At 43.3% G+C, this 13894-nt stretch overlaps 1 protein-coding gene across 1 annotated transcript in view; it reads right to left on the bottom strand.

Annotated features, from left to right (window-relative positions):
* Window positions 1-13894, bottom strand: part of LOC115170806 (sarcoplasmic/endoplasmic reticulum calcium ATPase 1) — a 35604-nt gene that overhangs the window by 7899 nt on the left and 13811 nt on the right. Inside the window, exons 12-20 of the mRNA XM_029727109.1 lie at window positions 6709-6797; window positions 6431-6533; window positions 3439-3570; window positions 3174-3299; window positions 2782-3000; window positions 2489-2600; window positions 2060-2283; window positions 1659-1879; window positions 1167-1369 (exon numbers count right to left, since the gene is read on the bottom strand). Coding sequence (XP_029582969.1) covers window positions 1167-1369; window positions 1659-1879; window positions 2060-2283; window positions 2489-2600; window positions 2782-3000; window positions 3174-3299; window positions 3439-3570; window positions 6431-6533; window positions 6709-6797 — 1429 coding nt within the window. The remainder of the gene's footprint in view (window positions 1-1166; window positions 1370-1658; window positions 1880-2059; window positions 2284-2488; window positions 2601-2781; window positions 3001-3173; window positions 3300-3438; window positions 3571-6430; window positions 6534-6708; window positions 6798-13894) is intronic.

Here is a 13894-nt window from a genome sequence, read left to right as displayed (position 1 = left end):
AGCTAGATGTAGGCAAGAGTGTGCAAGGCGGTATTGATTGTGTCACTGTCACCTTGATTACTCAAATTTCTCTCGACCTCTGCACCTACATTGTAAACTTTCATTCATAGGCTAGGTTGTAGAAATCGAATGATGCGTATAGGGAAAATGTGAGTATCATGTAGTAGCCTAAACCTATCGATGTTACATTGAGCTGAGGGAATGGAATATAAATGAAAGTTATCCAATATGTTGTAATAAAAATAAAGCCATGCTCATAAAAAAAAAATATCGTCCTCCCTCATCTTAATTAACTGGCACCGACCACAACTGCTGTACGTACGCCCATTGTTGGGCAAAGCAGCAGTCGGTGAGGGTTCAAAGCTCTAAGCGTTTGACGTTGGGTCAGGGTTGTATTTAGATTTACGACTGAGCCAGGGATAGTTCAGGGTTGGAGAGTCAGACATAGCTTCATGAGATAGAATTAGGTCAGAGATGGATAGTGAGCATAGCATCTATGTTGAACCTGGAACATGACTCTGTTCCAATATCCACGCTAGCGTACTACATAAGCCCCATTTATAACTACTGCTAACAGCTCCCATGTGGCTCAGTTGGCAGAGCATGGCGCCTTGCAACGCCAAGGTTGTGGGTTTGATTCCCACGGGGGACAGGTATGAAAAATAAGTTTCTCTGGTTAAGAGCATATGTTAAATTACTCAATTTTGTTCATGTAAAATATGTGTTATTTGACCTGATCTTGTTTGTTTACACTTGGAAGATCTGATTACAATCAGATCACAAGGAGTCTTTTAGTCGTCTACACCTGTCTAAAAATGTGGGTACAATTAGAATGTGGACAAAGGATGCATGTTAGCACCAGGTATAGACGGGGCTTTAGACACAATATCCACCATAGCATACTATTTAGAAACAACATCCACACTAGCAAACTACTTAGAATGAGGCAATGTATTGGTCATGCATTCACAATGGTATACTAGTGACCCCAACGGTTGTTGAAGGAAAATGAGAGGAGGAAAGCATAATGGCCAGTGCATTTGTAATTGTTTTGTTATCTATTTAGTGTTTTTGATGTGTTCCTGACTTCCCAGAATACATTTCCATGCAAATGGAAAATAAAAGTGTTGTCACATTATATGATATGGTATCTTATCCTATCGTACCTCCGATGGCGAGGTATCTGAAGAACAGCCATCCAGAGATGAGGGGCTCCTTGGGGGAGCGGGGCAGCTTGCCCATGATGTCCAGGTCAGGGGGGTTGAAGCCCAGGGCAGTGGCAGGGAGACCATCAGTCACCAGGTTGACCCACAGCAGCTGGACAGGGATCAGAGCCTCGGGCAGACCCAGGGCAGCGGTCAGGAAGATACTGAGAGAGATGGAGGGATGAATGAGGAGAGCGAGAGAAAGAAAGAGAAAACAAAGAAAGGAGAAGAGTAAGTTTTGACTAGAACTGTGTGTGGCAGTCATATTGATGTTCTTGCTCGCGGTGGTGTCTTGACAGCCAATACAGGAGCGTGACCAAGTTGTTATGCTGCAACTACAGTGAATCTCTTGTCTTCCCTCTGGATTGGCATTCAACCACGGTTATGTCTGTCGCGATGTGGTCACGATGTGGTCACTTCAACCCCCCCCCCCCCCCCCCCCCGAACACTCACCAGACGACCTCACCAACGTTGGAGGAGATTAGGTAACGGATGAACTGCTTCATGTTGTTGTAAATGGCTCTCCCCTCCTCGACAGCTGCCACGATGGAAGAGAAGTTGTCATCAGCCAGGACCATCTCAGAGGCAGACTTGGCAACGGCAGTGCCAGAGCCCATGGCGATGCCGATCTCGGCCTTCTTCAGGGCGGGGGCATCGTTCACTCCATCTCCGGTCTGGTGGAGGAAGGAAGAAAAGAAAAGGTAGAGAAGGAGGATGACTGTTAGTGATTTGTTCTGTATGATATGAATCGTATTTCTGCAAATATTCCGTTTTTTTGTCAATTGGATGGTTGTACAGTAAGCTTTTGAGTTTTGAATAGGAGTGTCTCCTCTGTTCCTGTTCCCTCCCCTCACCATGGCGGTGATCTCGTCGAAGCCTTGCAGGAACTCGACGATCTTGGACTTGTGAGAGGGCTCAACGCGGGCATAGCAGCAGGCCTTGCGGACTGCTTTTTTTTGCTCGTGGAGGGGCAGATCGTCAAACTCGCGGCCAGTGAAGGCTCGGCCAGTAGTGTCCTCATCCTCGGTGAAGATGCCAATACGACGGCAGATAGCCACGGCTGTTCCCTTGTTGTCACCTGGGAGGGAGGGAGAGTGAAGTATTGTTTTTTTTTCTCAATTTATTTCAGTCCTCTCTGAGACCACCAGAGTGAAATATAATGGAGGAAAGACAACCAACGGAGAAGAGGTAGATGGATGGAAACAGTGGGAGTGATAAAGGTTTTCCAGAAATCCTGGTTGGAGGATTCTTGGAAAAGCACCAGATTTTTGAAGCATACTGACCAGTAATCATGATGACGCGGATGCCAGCAGCCCTGCACAGCTCGATAGCTCCAATGACCTCCTTACGAGGGGGGTCTAGCATGCCCACGCAGCCCACGAAGGTAAGGTCAGTCTGAGGACCACAGACAGAGAGAGAGAGAGAGCGGAGACGTAGGGTAAGTGCTTCAGATGAATTTAGAAATTCCAGTAGTACTGTTTGTATTTACCTAGTAATTCAGGAACCCCTTTATTTACCTGGAAATGAATACAATAGGTACTTAAATCCCCCTCCCCCCCATTCTCTCCTTTCTCACCTCGTAGTCGCCGAACTTGGTGGCGTCTTCGAGGTTCATCTCTTCCATGCGGAGGGGTGTGTCGCGGGTGGCCAGTGCCAGGCAACGCAGAGTGTCACGGCCGGTTCCCCACTCCTTGATCACAGCCATGATCTTGTTCTTGACAGGCTCCGACAGGGGCACACGGGTAGTGCCAACACGCACATATGCACACCTCTCAATAACACCCTCGGGAGCGCCCTAGGGAGAGGGTGACGGAGGGAGGGCGAGAGAGAACGGTCAGGACTCAAGGAGCATTTTGAAACTTTAGAAACAATCACTGCAAGATTGCTATAGAGATTATCGATATGACAACGTCACTGGGACCTTTACTCTGAGCATTTCCATAGAAACTGTTGCCTGTGTTTTCTCACCTTGACGAACATCTTGTTGCCGACAGCGGCCTTAGAGGACTTGGCTGGGGAGCAGAACACTGACATGGACTTCCTGTCTCTGGAGAACTCCAGGGTGAACTCCTTCTTCATCAGCTGCTTGATCACCTGGGAGAGAGACGGAGATGACATGGGTTAGAGAGGGAGGGAAGAGAGGGTTTAGAAAAGGAGGCAGGCGTTAGAGAGGGAGAAATGGGAGGTAGGCTGGAGGAAAGGTGGAGGGAGGGAGGGAGGAAGGAAGACTTACAGAGCAACAGGCGTTGGCTCTGTCGGGCTTGGACAGGCCGCGCACTTCAGTGTTGAACACGTTCATCTTCTCAACCAGGCAGCACAGAGCGGTCTCAGTGGCCTCGCCCACCTTCTCATAGATGCCCTTAGACTGCAGGAGAGAGGGAGAGGAGAAAGACACTATCAGATCTGGGCTAGACTAATACACATATCAGATCTGGGCTAGACTAATAAACGTATTAGATCTGGGCTAGACTAATATACGTATCAGATCTGGGCTAGACTAATACACGTATCAGATCTGGGCTAGACTAATATACGTATCAGATCTGGGCTAGACAAATATACGTATCAGATCTAGGCTAGACTAATACACATATCAGATCTGGGCTAGACTAATATACGTATCAGATCTGGGCTAGACAAATATACGTATCAGATCTAGGCTAGACTAATACACATATCAGATCTGGGCTAGACTAATACACGTATCAGATCTGGGCTAGACTAATACCCGTATCAGATCTGGGCTAGACTAATACACATATCAGATCTGGGCTAGACTAATATACGTATCAGATCTGGGCTAGACTAATCCACGTATCAGATCTGGGCTAGACTAATACACATATCAGATATGGGCTAGACTAATACACATATCAGATCTGGGCTAGACTAATACCCATATCAGATCTGGGCTAGACTAATACACATATCAGATCTGGGCTAGACTAATACACATATCAGATCTGGGCTAGACTAATACACATATCAGATCTGGGCTAGACTAATATACATATCAGATCTGGGCTAGACTAATACACATATCAGATCTGGGCTAGACTAATGCACATATCAGATCTGGGCTAGACTAATATACATATCAGATCTGGGCTAGACTAATGCACATATCAGATCTGGGCTAGACTAATGCACATATCAGATCTGGGCTAAACTAATACCCGTATCAGATCTGGGCTAGACTAATACACATATCAGATCTGGGATAGACTAATGCACGTATCAGATCTGGGCTAGACTAATAAACGTATTAGATCTGGGCTAGACTAATATACGTATCAGATCTGGGCTAGACTAATACACGTATCAGATCTGGGCTAGACTAATATACGTATCAGATCTGGGCTAGACTAATATACGTATCAGATCTGGGCTAGACTAATACACATATCAGATCTGGGCTAGACTAATACCCATATCAGATCTGGGCTAGACTAATACACATATCAGATCTGGGCTAGACTAATAAACATATCAGATCTGGGCTAGACTAATATACGTATCAGATCTGGGCTAGACTAATATACGTATCAGATCTGGGCTAGACTAATACCCATATCGGATCTGGGCTAAACTAATACACATATCAGATCTGGGCTAGACTAATACCCATATCAGATCTGGGCTAGACTAATACCCATATCAGATCTGGGCTAGACTAATACCCATATCAGATATGGGCTAGACTAATATACGTATCAGATCTGGGCTAGACTAATACACGTATCAGATCTGGGCTAGACTAATACACGTATCAGATCTGGGCTAGACTAATACACGTATCAGTTCTGGGCTAGACTAATATACATATCAGATCTGGGCTAGACTAATATATGTATCAGATCTGGGCTAGACTAATACACGTATCAGATCTGGGCTAGACTAATACACGTATCAGATCTGGGCTAGACTAATATACATATCAGATCTGGGCTAGACTAATATACGTATCAGATCTGGGCTAGACTAATACACGTATCAGATCTGGGCTAGACTAATACACGTATCAGATCTGGGCTAGACTAATACACATATCAGATCTGGGCTAGACTAATACACATATCAGATCTGGGCTAGACTAATATACATATCAGATCTGGGCTAGACTAATACACATATCAGATCTGGGCTAGACTAATGCACATATCAGATCTGGGCTAGACTAATATACATATCAGATCTGGGCTAGACTAATACACATATCAGATCTGGGCTAGACTAATGCACATATCAGATCTGGGCTAAACTAATACCCGTATCAGATCTGGGCTAGACTAATACACATATCAGATCTGGGATAGACTAATGCACATATCAGATCTGGGCTAGACTAATAAACGTATTAGATCTGGGCTAGACTAATAAACGTATTAGATCTGGGCTAGACTAATACACGTATCAGATCTGGGCTAGACTAATACACGTATCAGATCTGGGCTAGACTAATATACGTATCAGATCTGGGCTAGACTAATATACGTATCAGATCTGGGCTAGACTAATACACATATCAGATCTGGGCTAGACTAATACACGTATCAGATCTGGGCTAGACTAATACCCGTATCAGATCTGGGCTAGACTAATACACATATCAGATCTGGGCTAGACTAATACACATATCAGATCTGGGCTAGACTAATACACATATCAGATCTGGGCTAGACTAATACCCATATCAGATCTGGGCTAGACTAATACCCATATCAGATCTGGGCTAAACTAATACCCATATCAGATCTGGGCTAGACTAATACACATATCAGATCTGGGCTAGACTAATACACATATCAGATCTGGGCTAGACTAATATACGTATCAGATCTGGGCTAGACTAATACACGTATCAGATCTGGGCTAGACTAATACACGTATCAGATCTGGGCTAGACTAACACACATATCAGATCTGGGCTAGACTAATACACATATCAGATCTGGGATAGACTAATACACATATCAGATCTGGGCTAGACTAATACACATATCAGATCTGGGCTAGACTAATACACATATCAGATCTGGGCTAAACTAATACCCGTATCAGATCTGGGCTAGACTAATACACATATCAGATCTGGGATAGACTAAAACACGTATCAGATCCATAAAATAACAGCTACACATATACAGATACTGAGTGCTGACACAGTACCATGCACACACATGCACGCACCCAAACTCACAAACACATAGAAAGCTTCTCCTTACATCGTTGTAGTCCAGAGAGGAGTCATTGCACAGAGCACAGATGGTGGACAGCTCCACCAAGCCATCATACTGGCCACACTTCACTAACGCACCGTTCTTAGTACTGAGAGAGAGATGGAGAAGACAGTAAGCAGGTGTGTGTGTGTGTGTGTGTGTGTGTGTGTGTGTGTGTGTGTGTGTGTGTGTGTGTGTGTGTGTGTGTGTGTGTGTGTGTGTGTGTGTGTGTGTGTGTGTGTGTGTGTGTGTGTGTGTGTGTGTCCGTGTGCAGCTATACTCACACTTCTCCCTCGGGGGTGTACTTGGAACCGGAGATGTCGAAAGAACCCAGAGAAACGCTGTCTCCCTCCACTTTGTCAATAATGAACATCTGGAACCACATCACAGACACAACACACACCACTTAACTATGCACTTTAAAAAAGCCAACTGAACCAATTTCTTAATCAGCGTTATTTTGTGAGTTGGGTGGACTTTAGAAGGACAATAAATTGATCTAATGTGTGTGTGTGAGTCATTTTTGGAGTAAAATGACAAATGAATGTTTGCCTTTGGAAGGCAGCAATGTATGTTGGGTCTGCTGCAGTATGTGCCAAATGTTGAGCATACTCACAATCCTATTGCAGTTGGCTGCCTTACAATTGTAAGTTGAATCAACAGACTATGCTTGAGGTGGGCTGAATTTAAACAAGCTTGATGAGTAAAATTACAAAATGTATGTTTGCTCAAAACCACTGAAAACGAGAGCCATCATTATCCTATTTTCCAGCATGCTTTATTGCAGTTTGAATTTTTCAATACCTGTGTTTTTGCTTTTATCAAGTATTCATACCCCTTGATTTATTCCACCTTTTCTTGTTATAGCCTGAATTCAAAATGGATTAAATTGATTTATTTTCTACACAGAATACCCCATAATGACAAAGTGAAAACATGTTTTTAGATATTTTTGTTTTCGTCAATTTCGCACTAGCATTTTCCAGCCCTAACGCCATGTTCTAACATCAGCTCACTGGCGTTGTAGGGGAGGGGTGGCCATATTTGAGGTGTGTCTTTAAAAACACAGGTTTTCGCAGTAATGCAGTTGATAATTGCATGGATTTTGAGAGCAGAAGTGCAGCCTATCCAGCCATGATGCACAGTGAGTGCCCATGGAAGATGTGATTTTATGCTGCTGAATCTAGTATTTAGAAACATAAACTATTGGTTTCTCTCCATTTCGTTTAATTAAGAACCAAGCATAGCCTACCCTTCCCTTAATCAAGGCTGGTTAAGCACCATCACATAGGTGCATCTTTTTATCCTGGCCATTAGCCAACTAGCCTATGAATAACATTTACATTTTTTACATTTTATTCATTTAGCAGGCGCTCTTATCCAGAGCGACTTACAGTAGTGGATGCATACATTTCATTTCATGCCTTTTTTTTTGTTGAACTGGCCCCCGTGGGAATCGAACCCACAACCCTGGCGTTGCACACACCCAAAGAGCGCTCATCACCCAAATAACGTTACCAAAGACACCCGCGCTCCTTCAAACTATTCAACCCTCCTATAATGCCATATCAATGCTGTATTTTTTTCAGAATCTCCCTGGGACGTAGGCAACGATACAATTGACAGGAGTCTAGTTTGTATATAGACGTGCGAATGTTACGCGTAAAGTCATTTAGGCGTACCTGTGCATACATGCCAAGGAATGAGATACGCGATTTATGATATCAAGCTTCTGACCCAATCCTTTTTAGAAATATTGTTGTTGGTTTAAAAAGCAGGTTGATTGTTTTTCGTTTAATTTGATTGAAAAACAAACTTATTAGAAATATTCACATCTGTGGGCTTATGGTGATGAAGTAAGCTGCTACATGGCTCAAATGCAATGCAAATTTCATCTGCCATTTCCGGAGTGCAAATATGATCTGTAAGATGGTTCCAGAATGTTTATAAACATTACATTTGCCAGTAGTATAATGGTGTGGACATTTCCCCTTTCTCTTTATATTTGATATTTATCCAGCACCTGTGAAAAGTTTGGATGTGCATAAAACCCTCCATAGTCTAAGATGTATGTATTATGCCCACAGGGAGCAATTATGGTTCCTGTAACTGTATTTAGACATAGCTTATTTAAAAGAAGTCGTCGTTTCGTTTTTATTAGAATTTGATTAAAATTATACACTGTATTTTTAGGCCTTATCAATAGCCTAGTGAATTTAACCTATTTAATCCCACCAGTCACAATAGTGACCGTAAAAAAACGTTTTCAGTTATAAGGCTCTAAAAATGTTTCTGAATGATGTATCAATGCATTTCCAGCAAATATTGACATAATAAAGGGTCTCAATGAAATATGTGCAGTGTCACATGTTTAGTGTAAATTGTCACATGACCAGAGCTGTTTACTTCCTGGTTGCGCCATGAGAAGGCGCTGGCTGCATTTAAGCTCCCAAACAAAAGCTTAGTAAAGTACGTTAACATTCAGATAGGACAAAGATTTTTGGTACACGTCATCTTGAAGGTGTCTAGTATTGATATATGCATGTGCAATTACTCAATTACTACTTTGTTCAGTGTGGTCATAGAACGAGTAAACATGTTGACGGCAACAATAGTGACCGGCGGGATAACACAGTGCGTCTAGCTATACACATACATAGTTCTTGTTCTACCTAACCTTCTACTCTGTTCTTTCTTTTAGTTTCACTTTGAGTGAAGTTCTGGATATGTTGGATCTAGGTGACTGCTCAGACAAGGCGTGCAACGTTGCAGTTATCCCTCAGATTGTGATAGCGATGGGTCAGATATGGACTACGAGGGGGGAGACTGGCCATTTGCCAGCCAGGCTGTTGAATGTATATGCTGAACCTATGCAAACAGATCATGACAGGAACAACGTTATCAGTGATGATGACCTACCCCTCACCACCCCACACTCTCCTCCCTGAGACTGGGTTGGGTCATGGACCCGGTGTCGTTCTTGGTGTTGCAGAGCAATCCCGGGCGCCTCAAGGTTGCAAGATCCTTCATGACAACCTCTTCATTTCGCTTGCACTCCTCGATGAAATGACAAAAAGAGGATATGGGCGCTCTGGAACGATGAGGCAAAATCGTCTGTTTGATGTCCCATTCAAGCCACAGAAGGACTTCATGAAGTTACCCCGGGGAAACCTCTGAGGTTCTGACCCAAGGAGACAAGTTACTGGTCCGTTAGAAAGACAATGACATTGTCACAGGGGCAACAAACATGAAGGAGAAATACAGTGAGACCTCTGTCAAGAGATGGAACAAGGAGCGACGTGCCTTTTGACAAAGTCCCACAACCAAAATGCATCAACCGATACAATGAGCACATGGGTGGTGTTGAACTTCACAACCTACTGGTTTCAAGATACCATATCTCCACCAGGTCTAAGAAGTGGTGGTGGCCCATCTTTGCATGGTCTCTCAACAGTGTACTCGTAAACAGCCATTTATTTTACAGAGATGTCATGGGAGGGACCATCAACCTGCTCACCTTCTCATGGATAGTGGCACAGTCTCTTATGCAAAAGTTTGGCACGAAACCACTGAGCCACGGAAGGAGATCTCTACTGGCTGCAACTGTTGAAGATCGGGCAAGATATGACAAAGCTTCTCACTGGCCAATCAACACGATGCGCCGGTTCCAGAGATGTCGTCATTGTGACAAACGCACTACCTACGCATGTGAGAAATGCAAAGCGCCACTGCACATTGAGGGCTTCAAGATATACCATGGACAGTAGAAAAGGAGATAAGAGCGAATGAAAAAGGGCTGAAAAAGCCATTGAAAGAAAAATAAATAGGAAAGTCAATAAAGGGTGAGGAGAAGCAGTACAACGGACTCTAGGAAGAAAAGAAAAGTCGACGAAAAACGGAAAAAGAATCAAAATGACTGAAATGTTTTTGGAAAAGAGGATCAATTGATTCAAGACATACGGTATGACAGCATCTGACTGATCGTAGTTCAAAATAGTGATGCACAAACTAATCGTGCACTTGGTTCTGAAGCCTACCTCTTATTTATTTATTTATTTATACACTGCTCAAAAAAATAAAGGGAACACTTAAACAACACATCCTAGATCTGAATGAAAGAAATAATCTTATTAAATACTGTTTTCTTTACATAGTTGAATGTGCTGACAACAAAATCACACAAAAATAATCGATGGAAATTCAATTTATCAACCCATGGAGGTCTGGATTTGGAGTCACACTCAAAATTAAAGTGGAAAACCACACTACAGGCTGATCCAACTTTGATGTAATGTCCTTAAAACAAGTCAAAATGAGGCTCAGTAGTGTTTGTGGCCTCCACGTGCCTGTATGACCTCCCTACAACGCCTGGGCATGCTCCTGATGAGGTGGCGGATGGTCTCCTGAGGGATCTCCTCCCAGACCTGGACTAAAGCATCCGCCAACTCCTGGACAGTCTGTGGTGCAACGTGCCGTTGGTGGATGGACCGAGACATGATGTCCCAGATGTGCTCAATTGGATTCAGGTCTGGGGAACGGGCGGGCCAGTCCATAGCATCAATGCCTTCCTCTTGCAGGAACTGCTGACACACTCCAGCCACATGAGGTCTAGCATTGTCTTGCGTTAGGAGGAACCCAGGGCCAACCGCACCAGCATATGGTCTCACAAGGGGTCTGAGGATCTCATCTCGGTACCTAATGGCAGTCAGGCTACCTCTGGCGAGCACATGGAGGGCTGTGCGGCCCCCCAAAGAAATGCCACCCCACACCATGACTGACCCACCGCCAAACCGGTCATGCTGGAGGATGTTGCAGGCAGCAGAACGTTCTCCACGGCGTCTCCAGACTCTGTCACGTCTGTCAGATGTGCTCAGTGTGAACCTGCTTTCATCTGTGAAGACCACAGGGCGCCAGTGCTCCTCCTTGCACAAAGGCGGAGGTAGCGGTCCTGCTGCTGGGTTGTTGGCCTCCTCCACGTCTCCTGATGTACTGGCCTGTCTCCTGGTAGCGCCTCCATGCTCTGGACACTACGCTGACAGACACAGCAAACCTTCTTGCCACAGCTCGCATTGATGTGCCATCCTGGATGAGCTGCACTACCTGAGCCACTTGTGTGGGTTGTAGACTCCGTCTCATGCTACCCCTAAAGTGAAAGCACCCCCAGCATTCAAAAGTGACCAAAACATCAGCCAGGAAGCATAGGAACTGAGAAGTGGTCTGTGGTCTCCACCTGCAGAACCACTCCTTTATTGGGGGTGTCTTGCTTATTGCCTATAATTTCCACCTGTTGTCTATTCCATTTGCACAACAGCATGTGAAATTTATTGTCAATCAGTGTTGCTTCCTAAGTGGACAGTTTGATTTCACAGAAGTGTGATTGACTTGGAGTTACATTGTGTTGTTTAATTGTTCCCTTTATTTTTTTGAGCAGTATATATATATGTGTGTGTGTGTGTGTGTGTGTGTGTATAATATATATACATTTTTTATTTTGTTCAGTGTAGGCCTCTACTTGAATGCATGTTCTACAGGCTACCTCTATCCTAAATGCTACCTTTATGTTCAATGTGAATGAATGACACGACTGCTATACAGTTGTTAGCGAATGTTGCACTAAAATGTCACAATGACAATGTTACAATGAATATTGCACTAAAGTACAAGTTAAAATGTTACAATATTAATGTTTCAATACATGTTGCACTAAAGTAACAATGTTGAAATACGTTGATGGTTGTTGATTTGTGTTTTTGCTCTCAGTATTCATATCGGTGTTGTATAAAGGGTTTTTGATATGTAAAATAGTCCCACTAGAATGTGATGGGGCATTCTAGTAGCAATGCTGGGGACTTCCAGTGACAGAGTTTTAAATGTGTTCATAACTGCGCTGGGATATATAAGAATTTTCATGACTGCATAGGAGAAATATGTTGATTCAGTATACATAACATTATCCCACCAGTCACAATTGTGACCGACCATAAAACACACCTTTTTTTTTTACCTACTTTTCCATGTAAACTTCAAAAAAGATGATTGATTATTTCAAAGGCTTACTAATGACACAAGGTTTGGATATTTTCATGTCTGGGAAAAATTTGAAATTAAATCTTGCTTATGACTTCGTTTGGCATGTCCAGACAGCAATTTATAGTAGGCCTAGAGCCCCTATATCAGTGCAAATGCTATAGCCTATTTAACAATGTATTTCCATACTAATGCAATGCTTATATAAACAGTTCGACTGCAAACATGTTGAACATATGTTGCAAATATGGGGCAGGCTACTTAACAAAATAGGTGATAACAGAGTAACATTTGAATTGGAGTTGATAACAACGCACTACACAAAAGACACAACTTGAAGCGACCACATATTTAGCCATGGATCACGTTCTGATTGGCCAGCACGCCTCGACACACCCACAACTGGTTTATTTATCAAAACCCAGCCCTTTTGCGCCACCTCCAGCAACTGTGCCTATAATTATGGGGGTGAAAATAGCAGAAATATTTCTGACACACCCCTGAAGCTATAGTGCTACTGTCAGTGCTTAGATTTACCACTGCGTTTAGATTTGTTGAAATAGAGCCCATCAACTCAATTTAATGTCTTTTTAAATTCAGGCTGTAACACAACAAAAAATGTGGAAACAATCAAGGGGTATGAATACTTTCTTAAGGCACTTATTGGTTGATTACATTGGTTGATTGGCTGATTACACAAATAACGTACACTGAGTTTACAAAACATGAGAAACACCTTCCTAATATTGAGTTGCACCCCCTTTTGCCCTCAGAACAGCCTCAATTTATTGGGGTATGGACTCTACAAGGCGTCGAAAGCATTCAACAGGGATGCTGGCCCATGTTGACTCCATTGCTTCCCACAGTTGTGTCAAGTTGGCTGTACAGTATGTGGGTGGTGGATCATGCTTGATACACAGGGAAACTGTTGAGAGTGAAAAAAACAGCAGCGTTGCAGTTCTTGACACACTCAAACCGGTGCGCCTGGCACCTACTACCATACCCCGTTCAAAGGCACTAAAAACTTTAGTCTTGCCCATTCACCCTCTGAATGGCACATATACACAATCCATGTCTCAATTGTCTCGAGGCTTAAAAATCCTTCTTCAACCTGTCTCCTCCCCTTCATCTACACTGATTTGAAGTGGATTTAACAGGTGACATCAATAAGGGATCATAACTTTCATACTGGATTCACCTGGTCAGTGTTCCTAATGTTTTGTACACTCAGAAACGAATCCAATCTGTTAGTAGACGTACGTTTTGCACCCGTTACTGAGATGTCTGTTCCAGTGTATATGATTTAGGTAGTCTCATTCATCAGTCTTCCTACCCCGGTAGTCATTCTCAATGCAGGTTGCAGGTGAATAAAAGTTCCAATTACAGGATATCCTCACTCTGGATTCCAATAGGAATTAAACATCACTTTGCAAGCCAGCATTG

Source organism: Salmo trutta, chromosome 32 (assembly GCF_901001165.1).
Source record: "Salmo trutta chromosome 32, fSalTru1.1, whole genome shotgun sequence".
Classification (NCBI taxonomy): domain Eukaryota; kingdom Metazoa; phylum Chordata; class Actinopteri; order Salmoniformes; family Salmonidae; genus Salmo; species Salmo trutta.
Note: the sequence above shows the minus strand (reverse complement) of the source record. Positions and strands in the feature narration are given on the sequence as shown.